We start from the raw sequence: 10,984 nt of genomic DNA, 5'->3' as shown, positions 1-10,984 counted from the left end.
GAATTTCTTTCATCTTTGTAAAGCTGCTTTGAGACAATGACCATTGTTAAAAGCGCTATATAAATAAAATTGAATACAGACATTGTTTTTACAAATTACTAACAAAAAAATTTCCCATGAAAGAAAAAAAATCTTGTAACTATTTACATGAACATTAGAATTTTTAGATGTTTATGTGCCCTTATTCCTTTAACAAGCGTGTGTACCAAAGCTGTCATGAACACAAAGTTTCCATAAGGCCTTACAATGCAAGTTAGCTCAAATCCATTAAATGTTATATGTATATAATAACACAATAAATGTTATATGTATATAATAACACATTCTTGAATAAAAAGGAGTTTTATACTTAAGTCAATGGAAATCTGACTTTTGCATAATAGTTAATATGATCAAGATCACAAACGTACTTAAACTCAAATAATGATCTTCTCAGAGTGTACAATCATTAATACTAAAAATTCAAGACATATTTTTGCTCTAAAACTTAAATTATTTAATTTTATTTCTTGTTTAAGCAAGGATCATACAGATTTTTAGTGTGGCCTCATGCCTTTTGGATGACACTGAATGTCAGTGTTACATACATATAATCCAAAACACATTCATGAAAGAATATTTATTAATGCGGAGTCTGGTTGGAGTATTTGCAGAGTTATGATTAATTTTATGCACTTCCTAAACCACGGGTAAAACAGAGCATAAATAAATGGATTTATAGTGGAATTGAAATAAAACATAATTAAGACTTTCTGAAAGGTTTCTGTCTGTAGTTCAATAACATTACCTAACAAACTATAGATAAAATATGGAAGTAAACACACCAGAAACACACACACTAAAATGCAGAGAACTTTAGCTGCTTTTCTCTCAGATTTCATTGAGTGTGAGGTGATTTTCTGTGTTTTAGGGCGTGTGTGATTATTAAGCTCTCTGATAGCAGTGGCATGTTTTTTAGCAATTATAAAAACTCGAATATAGAGTATAATTATGACAGAAAGTGGAAAAATAAATGTTATTACAAGATCAATTACAGACCAAACTTCATTTAGAAAAACATAACACTCTCCAGGACACATTACAGAACTTGTAAAGATTCTATTGAAATAACCAAGTGCTATGATATATGTCATAGATGCACACCAGTTAGAAGAAACCACGATGGTCATAGTCCTGGTAGAGATTGATTTTGTGTAAAGAAATGGGTTTGAGAGAGCCAAATAACGATCTACAGCGATCAGAGCAATATGATATATAGACAGGGATGTAAGAACCGAATCAATTATAAAATAACTCATGCAGTAATATTTATTAAAAATCCAACATGACTCAGTGGTCCAAATAAACATTGGCGGCATCACCAACGCCCCAATGAGGAAATCTGACACCGCCAGAGAGAGCACCAGCATGTTAGTTGGTGTGTGAAGCTGCTTGAAGTAAAAAACAGAGATGATGATAAGCAGATTTCCACACACTGTTAGCAGAACCACAGCAGCTGAACACACATACAGTAAGATATAAACTGCAGAAGATAAAGATCTTTCTTGACAAGAGAAATCCTCACAGCGATCAGACTGGTTAAACACTGTCAGGTTCATCAATATATGAATTTTAAAATAAATGGTGCCTGCTTCATTATTGTTAAATAAAATCTAATTTACGCAGCTCTGAGAATTTTTATAGTTTAGAAAGTAAAGACACCCTCTAAGTTTTATTGACTGCTTAATAAACATGATGTAATGCACTTGGGAAACAAAAGACAACAAAGGCCATTCTGTAAACAAATCCTATTGTTTTACAGTTCTTTAATATACAAGTAGGAAAATAAGATAAAGTAAACCCAAGAAAGTAAACCCAAATAACATCCACAAATAGTGCTTGTAATTAAAAATGTTAAAGTGAAGAAAAGGGGAAAAGATGAAAAATGTTTTAAATAAGGTTGTACAGCAAATAGTAATATGCTATGAATCTTTGATGTCACACTGCAAGCAAGGTATCTAATTAATTACCTGGAAATCAAGTAATGTCAAATGGATTTTTTGTTGCTTTGAAATTTTTCTCTACTCCAAGTAACTTCTTTAGTCTAAAAAAGTTGACCCACTCATGCAAAATAACCTGTAGCATGAACACAAAGAGGCAAGCAATGGCAAGACAAAAATGTGAAATATTTACGCAAAAATAGCACACAATCTGGCGAGAGGTGGTTGCTTCGAAGCATCTGAAGTAGTAGAAAATGATTACAAGGGGAAAACAGGTGAGCTATGACTGGTGACTGGGGTGGTTAAAAGTTGTTGGATTTGGAAAACAAATCCATGGTGCATGGACAGTGGCAGGGAAAGCCTTATGAAACATAATTTTCATAAGTTGGTATCGTAGGCAGCATTAAAAGGGGACTTTACAAAATTGGGTGGAAAATTGTGGGCCACTGTCTGACATGATACAGGAAGGCCATGAAGGTGGAAATCAAAAACTTGATCGGTTCTTTACCGAATGGGATTTTTGGCATGAATTGAGCAAACTTGGAAAAACTAACTACTGTCAAGATGAAAGTATTGTTATTGTAGAGTGGTAGTGAAGTTGAGGAAGATATGTGACCACAGTGAGGGATATTAAAGGTCTCAGAAAGCCCTTGGGTGGGTAATTTGATGTCGTCTTGCTGACGCAAATGTGCCATGATGGCACAGCTCCAACTATAGTCTTCAAGGCATCAACTTTGACCACAAAGTAAAGAGATAAATATGTGAGTCCCTTGAGTCCCTTATGATGAGTAAGGTAAGTTCTTTGAGTTCCCTGATCAATCCTGATCAGGTGATAAGCATTTCTCAAGTATAACTTGCGTTCTAAAGGAGTTCAGTAGTGGAACTCATGAGGGTAAGTGGGTAACGGTTCTTAAGTGTGATATGATTTAGTCCTCTATAACCAATACAGGCCTGGAGCGATTTGGTCATATACATCCATTAAAAAAAAAAAATAATTGGTCTGCTAGGGAAGAGGTGGGGCAGATGATTCCTGTGGCCAATGACTCTGTAAGATATTGATCAATGGGTTCTCTTTCTGGATGAGAAGATAAACCAACCCCCTAGGTGGGGTGGCACCAGGGAGATGCTCAATGCCACAATCATAGGGGCGATGAGGTGGTAGAGAGACGGCGCATTAATTAATTGCTAATCAGTTTAATTCATACACATTTTTCATATTTTAAACAAATTTCCATATTTTTTGATTGTGTAAAGTTGCTTGGGACAATGACAATTGTTTACAAATAAAATTACAAATGAAATTAACTTGACCTGGTAAATACTTGACAAGCATCATTGTACTCTGCTGGTGAGGGTGATGCTGTCAAGCACCTGTGGTGTAGAGGGAGTCTTGAGAAGACTTGAGATGGAGGAGCAGTCTTCTGGTGCCAGTCCCAAGTCTGGATAAATGCAGAGGGTTGTGTCAGGAAGGGCATCTGACGTAAAAACTTCGATGATCAAAAAAATCAATGATGCGAATCACAAATCTAATTTCCATACTGGATCGGTCGCGGCCCGGGTTAACAACGACCGCCACCGGTGCTGTTGACCTACAGGGTGCCGGGGGAAATTGGGCTACTGTTGTTTGAAAAAGGAGAGGAGGAAGGCGTGTTCGAAAGCAGAGAGAGAAAAGGAAAGGCAAGAGTTTAGGAGTGATAGTAGGGACTTTGAATGTTGGGACTATGACAGGGAAGCAAGAGAGTTGTTTGATATGATGCAGAGAAGAAAGTTGGATATACTGTGTGTCCAGGAGACCAGGTAGAAAGGTAGCTTGGCTAGAAGCTTAGGATCAGGGTTCAAATTGTTTTACCATGGTGTGGATAGAAAAAGAAATGGAGTAGGAGTTATCCTGAAGGAGGAGTTTGTTAGGAATGTTCTAGAGGTGAAAAGAGTATCAGACAGGTTGATGAGTATGAAGCTGGATATTGAAGGGGTGATGTAAAATGTTGGTAGTGGCTATGCCCCACAGGTATGATGTAAGTTAGAAGAGAAGGAGACATTTTGGAGTGAGTTAGATGAAGTAATGCAGAGCATCCCCAGAGGTGAGAGAGTGGTGATTGGTGCAGACTTCAATGGACAGGTTGGGAAAGGGGATGAAAATGTGATGGGCAGGTTTGGTCTTCAGGACAGGAATGTAGAAGGACAGATCGTGGTGGACTTTGCAAAAAGGATGGAAATGGCAGTGAAAAATACTTTCTTCCAATAAAAGACAGGAACATAGGGTGACACATAAGAGTGGAGGCAGTAGCACTCAGGTCGACTACATCTTGTGTCGACGTTGTAATCTGACGGAGATTAGTGACTGCAAAGTGTAGGGGAGAGTGTAGCCAGACAACACAGAATGGTGGTGTGTAAACTAACCCTGGTGGTGAGAAAGGTAAAGAGGCCAACGGCAGAGCAGAGGACAAAAAGTTGAGACAGTAGGTGCTTTTTTTTTTAGGTCAGGAGGTGCTTTCAGTTGATTGGACAACTACAGCCAATGTGATCAGGGAGACAGGTAGGAGGGTACTTGGTGTATCATCAGGTAAGGCAAAAGTGGACAAGGAGACTTGGTGGTGGAACAAGGAAGTCCAGGAGTGTATACAGGGAAAGAGGCTAGCTAAGAAAAACTGGGACTCTGAGAGGACTGAAGAGAGTAGACAGGAGTACAGGGAGATGCAGAGTAAGGTAAAGGTAGAGGCCAAACAAAGAGCATATGAGGACTTGTATGCTAGATTGGATAGTAAGGAGGGTGAGGTGGATCTGTACAGGTTGGCGAGCAGGTTAGAGTGATTAAAGATAGAGATGGAAATGTATTGACAGATGCCAGGAGGGTAATAGGAAGATGAAAGGAGTACTTTAAAGAGTTGATAAATGAGGAAAACGAAAGGGAACAAAGAGTAGAAGAGGTGACTGTTGTAGAGCAGGAAGTAGCAAATATTAGTAAAAGTGAGGTGAGAAGGGCGTTGAAGAGGATGAAGAGTGAATGATCCTGGTCCTGATGACATACCTGTGGAGGTATGGAAGTGCTTAGGAGAGGTGGCAGTAGAGTTTCTAACTAGTTTGTTTAACAAGATCTTGGGGGGTGAAAGGATTCCAGAAGAATGGAGAAGTGTTTTGGTGCCGATTTTTAAGAACAATGTGCTTTCGTTTGATTGGACAACTACAGCCAATGTGATCAGGGAGACAGGTAGGAGGGTACTTGGTGTATCATCAGGTAAGGCAAAAGTGGACAAGGAGACTTGGTGGTAGAACAAGGAAGTCCAGGAGTGTATACAGGGAAAGAGGCTAGCTAAGAAAAAGTGGGACTCTGAGAGGACTGAAGAGAGTAGACAGGAGTACAGGGAGATGCAGCGTAATTACAGAGGCATAAAGCTAATAAGCCATACAATGAAGCTGTGGGAAAGAGTAGTGGAAGCTAGGTTAAGGGCAGAGGTGAGCATTTGTGAGCAGCGATATGGTTTTATGCCTAGAAAGAGTACACCAGATGCAGTATTTGCTTTGAGGATGCTGGCAGGGAAGTACAGAGAAGGTAATAAAGAGTTGCATTGTGTCTTTGTAGATTTAGAGAAGGCATATGACAGGGTGCCAAGAAAGGAGCTGTGGAGTTGTATGAGGAAGTCTGGAGTGGCAGAGAAGTATGTTAGAGTGGTGCAGGACATGTATGAGAGCTGTAAGACAGTGGTCAGATATGCTGTAGGTGTGACAGAAGAGTTCAAGGTGGAGGTGGGTCTGCATTAAGGATCGGCCGTAAGCCCGTTTTTGTTTGCTCTGGTGATTGACAGGAGTTAGACAGGAGGGGTGATGGATGAGGTTAGACAGGAGTCTCCATGGACTATGATGTTTGCAGATGACATTGTGCTTCATAGCGCGAGCAGGGAACAGGTGGAAGAAAATTTGGAGAGGTGGAGGTATGCTCTGGAAAGCAGAGGAATGAAGGTTAGCCGCAGTAAGACGAAATACATGTGTGTGAATGAGAGGAACCCAAGAGGAACGGTGAGGATACAGGGAGCAGAGGTAAAGTCCAGAGCAACGGAGAGTGTGGAAAGGAGGTGAAGAGGCGGGTACAGGCAGGTTGGAATGGGTGGAGAAAAGTTTTAGGTGCGATAAAAGAGTATCAGCAAGAATGAAAGGAAAGGTGTACAGGACAGTGGTGAGACCAACGATGCTCTGCGGCTTAGAGACACTGGCACTGAAGAAAACACAGGAGGCAGGATTGGAGGTAGCAGAGCTGAAGATGTTGAGGTTTTCCTTGGGAGTGACAATGATGGATAGGATCAAGAATAAGTTCATCAGAGGGACAACCCATGTTAAATGTTTTGAAGATAAAGTCAGAGAAGCCAGATTGAGGTGGTTTGGACATGTTCAGAGGAGAGATAGTGAATATATCAATAGAAGGATGCTGTGGCTTGAACTGCCAGGCAGGAGGTCTAGAGGAAGACCAAAGAGGAGATTTATGGATGCAGTGAGAGAGGACATGAAGTTAGATGGTGTGAGAGAAGAGGATGCAGAGGATAGGGTTAGATGGAGGCAGATGATTTGCTGTGGCGACCCCTAAAAGGGAACAGCCGAAAGACAAAGAAGAAGAAGAAAGAAATAAAAACCAGGAACGATCATGGAGTTAGAAAGTCACCCCAAACTTTTGAACGGTAGTGTATATCCTAAATAATATAAAAAATATTAATTTAAAAATATATTAAAATATATAATTTTGCCCTACTGGCATACTTTAAGGATTGTCTAAAAGAATGTTCATGCAATATGACTAATATCTTTATTCCATCGGAAAACCATGTGCTCTGGATGTCAATGAGAGTGCCAGTGGTATGAGTTAGGGAGAGTTCCCCCCCCACTCAAAGATGTAAAACTGTTTCCTTTTTTTATCGGATTGCCAATGAGTAGATACCGTTGTAGTCGAGGTTAACTGGATTCAGGCGCAGGGGCTTTCTTTGCCTTATTGTGTTAGGTTTTCTGCTTCTTTGTGTCATAGATGCTGCTTTGTGTCACAGATGAGATAAGTTTAGCAGGATGACGCCATTTGACTGAGAAAGGGGTTCTGGAATGTGATAGATTAATCGGTGGCCTGTTGGCATCCCTACATAGGAATGTTGTTAAACCACATTTCCATTTATAGAATATTATCCAAATCTGCAGTTTGTATATTTTGTTCACCAGATGCATTTTCAAGAAACGTGCTTGTGATAGATCATCCAATGATACAATTACTTGACCCATTACGATTTGCATCATGTCCAGACCAATAAACTGATGATGCCATCTTACATCTTTCACACTTAAAATCCACTCAACTGGAAACTAGGAAGATAAATTATGTTGTTAATGCTGTTTGTTGCCTACAGTTCAGATTTTAACACTATAATTTCCTCCACACTCACCACCAAGTACCTGGAATTCACCCCACCTCAGTGTCAGTAGATCTCCAATATCCTGACAGGTAGACCACAAACAGAAGGGATGGGCAGTCTTCTCCCCCTCCAGGAGTAAAGTCCCCTAAAGCTGTGTCCTAGCTGTACTCACTGTGGCATATCCACTACCTACTCCACAACCATATTCAAGGTGGTTGACAACACCGTTGTGGTCTTCCTGATACTGAAAACAACGAGAGGCCTACGTGGAGGAGATTAGAAACCTGGTGCCAGAGGAACAACTTCTTCCTAAATGTCAGCAAGAGTAAGGAGTGGACAAAGGATTAGAGGAGCCAACTTTTACTCCTACACTATATGTAGTATCCTGAGGGAAAACATCACAACCTGGGGGTGTGATTAACCAAGTCCATACCAAGCTTCCTGACCTGCACTCAATCTACTGGACAAGGGCAGGAAGATATAGACTGTTCAATAGACTGTTCTGATTAGCCTTACTTTGTTTTCTTCTTCTGTGTTGGAGCACCCTACAGTATTAAACACACCGCACATTTGGATATGGCTAATATGTTGCACATTTCTTGTTCTTGTTTACACATAAAAGAAGGGCAAATTTGTACTTAGAAACATGGACACTACTGCTCCCCCACAAATGATCTCATTTCATACTTTGTTTCACTCATACTGCTGCTGTCATACCTACTTGTTATATCTTTATACTTATATATTGCCTTTTTTCAAATCCTGTAAAATTTATACATTTTATACATTTCTATTTTTATCTTATTTTTATTTTATTAATTTTATTTGTTTTTTTTGGGGGGGGGCGGGGGGATTTTTAGATTTTAGTCGTATCCAATTCCTCCCCGTCACTAGGGGGCTCCCACATTAAACTTCTACTACCACTATAGACGCAGACTATCATGTGTTTCCTCCGACCCACGTGACGTTACCGACCGCATTTTACCACTGCTAGCTATCCACTCCTTTTCCTTGCGTGAGCTCATAGACGCCCGTGATTTGCTGTAGAGCCGTCATCAATATGGGAGCCCGAAGTACCTCTCATCCCACCCCTGTGAAAGAGCTGGCCAAACAGCTCTCTTTAGGCCTCCGGTGGGAGAGGTTACAGCATCACCCGGGGATCAAATTCGCGATCTTTAGATAATAGGGCAAGCACTTTACCACTGTGCCACTCGGAGGCTTGATTTTATTTTATTGTAACTTTTATTGTAATTTATTGTGAATTAATCTGTCAATTTGTAGATAATGTAGTACATTCATCCTAATTTTTGTAGTGAAACAAAAATTTTCTTTTCTCTTAAATCTTTCTACCTTCTACTTATTTAATCTTATAATTAAATTTTTATAGTCACAAGCAGGTGTATAAGCATTTTACTGCATATGATACTGTGTACTGTATGGTTGTATACGTCACTAATTTTATTTATTTATTTTTTAGGTATTCTGAGTTGACTTTCTGAAACATCTCACCATGATCACCACTGGAAAAATGAGGGCAACATAAACGAAAGATTAATTTTGTGAATTAAGTTGTAGCATAAAAGTGGCTCCTAAGAGCATTTTTTCTAGACTTGTCAAAAGGAATCAGATATGCAAAGAAAACAAAGGTTTGAACAAGGCCAGTATAGAATTTATGTTCACTAGTGGTTATAAATTAACGTCTATATATGAAATAAATGATGCAAATCAATCCTGAGCTAAGCAAGAAACAGTGATTAAGGAAAGGCAGCAGAGCAGAATGCCATGGATAAACTTGTTAAAAGAAACATTAAGATCTAACAAAATAGGAATGTTGATGGCACCAGTATTAATAGAAGGGACTAGATAATTGGTGACCAATTCAACATCAGTTTTCATTATAGAAGGGTCCAAATGTTTGAGAGTTCCAGATAAAATGCTTCTATTTTGCATTATTTTGTTGTGTAATACATAAAAAAATTAAAATTAAGAACAATATATTTTCTACTGAAAAAATATAACCTTCAAATAATTTACATAAACAATTAGACAACATGTTTGGTGTCCACTTTTTGCTTAAAGAATGTGTGTCCTAAAGCTGGCATAGACTCATAGGTACTGTAAAGCCTGACTATGCGTTTTAGCTCAAATACTGTACTAAAATGCATAAAAGATTAATTGTTTTGTCTTAACAAATTTTTTTTCGAAAGCCCTTTGGGTGACTGTAAATGTCAAATAAGAATATTTATCAATGCAGAGTCTGTTTGGAAAATTCGCAGAGTTATAATTAATTTAATGCACCTCCTAAACCATGGGTAAAACAAAGCATAAATAAATGGATTAATGGTGGAGTTAAGATAAAGCCCAATCAAGACTTTTTGAAAAGTTACTGGCTGCAGTTCAATAAGATCACCTAATAAACTGTAACTATAATATGGAAGTAAACACATTATAAACACAGACACTAAAATGCCGAGGACTTTAGCTGCTTTTCTTTCAGATTTCATTGAGTGTGAGGTGATTTTCTGTGTTTTAGGCCGTGTGTGATTATTAAGCTCTCTAATAGCAGTAGCATGTTTCTTAGCAATCACAAAAACCAGAGTATAGAATATGATTATAACAGAAAGTGGAAATATAAATGTTATTACAAGATCGATTACAGACCAAACCTCATTCAGAAAAAGATGACACTCTCCAGGACATATTACAGAACTTTTGAAGCTTCCATTGAAATAAACTGTTGTGGTATATGCCAGACAAGCACACCAGTTGGAGGAAACCACAATGCTCATAGTCCTGGTAGAGATTGTGTTTGGGTAGAGAAATGGGTTTGAAAGAGCCAAATACCGATCCACAGCAATCAGAGCAATATGATATATAGACAGGGTTGTGAGAACAGAAGCAATTATAAAAGAAATAATGCAGTAACTTTTATCAAAAATCCAACATGACTCAGTGATCCAGATTAACACTGGCGGCATCAACAAAGCCCCAATGAAGAAATCCGTCATTGCCAGAGAGAGCACGAGCATGTTAGTCGGTGTGTGAAGCTGCTTGAAGTGAAAAACAGAGATGATGATAAACAGATTTCCACACACTGTTACCAGAACCACAGCAGCTGAACACACGTACAGTAAGATATAAACTGCAGGAGATACAGATCTCTCTGGACAGGAGAAATTTTTACACCGATCAGACTGATTAAACTCTGTCAGGTTCATCAATACATGCATTTTAATAGAAAAACTGTCTGCTACATTATGGTCAAACAAAATGTAGTTCAGACAGCTCAGATATTCTTATAGTTTAAAAAGTAAGCACATCCCCCAACTTAGATTGACAGCTTAATGAATATGATGTCATGCACTGGGAGGACAGGAAGACAGTTACCAGATAAAAAAAAAAAACACCTATTGTGTACTGTACATGTAAGTCATAAGATAACAATAGAAACCAAGGAATAAAAAATTGTGCTTTGTGCTGACAGATGTTGGTGTGGATAAAGACAAAATGTGATAAAAGTTATAAATAAAGTTTCGAGTCAAGCCAAGTCAGATGGACTTCTTTTAAATATGTTTCACTGCTCATCCACATAGCTTCTTTAGTCTAAGAAAGGTTGATTAT

The 10,984-nt window shown here is 38.7% G+C and overlaps 2 protein-coding genes across 2 annotated transcripts; both read right to left on the bottom strand.

Moving 5' to 3' along the window:
- Positions 1 to 605: 605 nt before the first annotated feature.
- On the bottom strand, positions 606 to 1,604 carry LOC128518016 (trace amine-associated receptor 13c-like). Its single transcript, XM_053491136.1, has one exon. The coding sequence runs from the start codon at positions 1,596 to 1,598 to the stop codon at positions 606 to 608; it is 993 nt and encodes a 330-aa protein (XP_053347111.1). The 5' UTR covers positions 1,599 to 1,604.
- Positions 1,605 to 9,591: 7,987 nt separating this feature from the next.
- Positions 9,592 to 10,593, bottom strand: LOC128541599 (trace amine-associated receptor 13c-like). The gene has a single exon (XM_053512099.1). The coding sequence runs from the start codon at positions 10,591 to 10,593 to the stop codon at positions 9,592 to 9,594; it is 1,002 nt and encodes a 333-aa protein (XP_053368074.1).
- Between the last annotated feature and the right edge of the window lie 391 nt (positions 10,594 to 10,984).

The sequence above is a fragment of the Clarias gariepinus genome, chromosome 2, assembly GCF_024256425.1.
Source record: "Clarias gariepinus isolate MV-2021 ecotype Netherlands chromosome 2, CGAR_prim_01v2, whole genome shotgun sequence".
In the NCBI taxonomy this organism is placed as follows: domain Eukaryota; kingdom Metazoa; phylum Chordata; class Actinopteri; order Siluriformes; family Clariidae; genus Clarias; species Clarias gariepinus.
Note: the sequence above shows the minus strand (reverse complement) of the source record. Positions and strands in the feature narration are given on the sequence as shown.

Coding starts and splice junctions, on each gene's coding strand:
- LOC128518016 (XM_053491136.1), bottom strand. CDS start 1,598: ATGAACCTGACAGTGTTTAACCAGTCTGATCGCTGTGAGGATTTCTCT.
- LOC128541599 (XM_053512099.1), bottom strand. CDS start 10,593: ATGCATGTATTGATGAACCTGACAGAGTTTAATCAGTCTGATCGGTGT.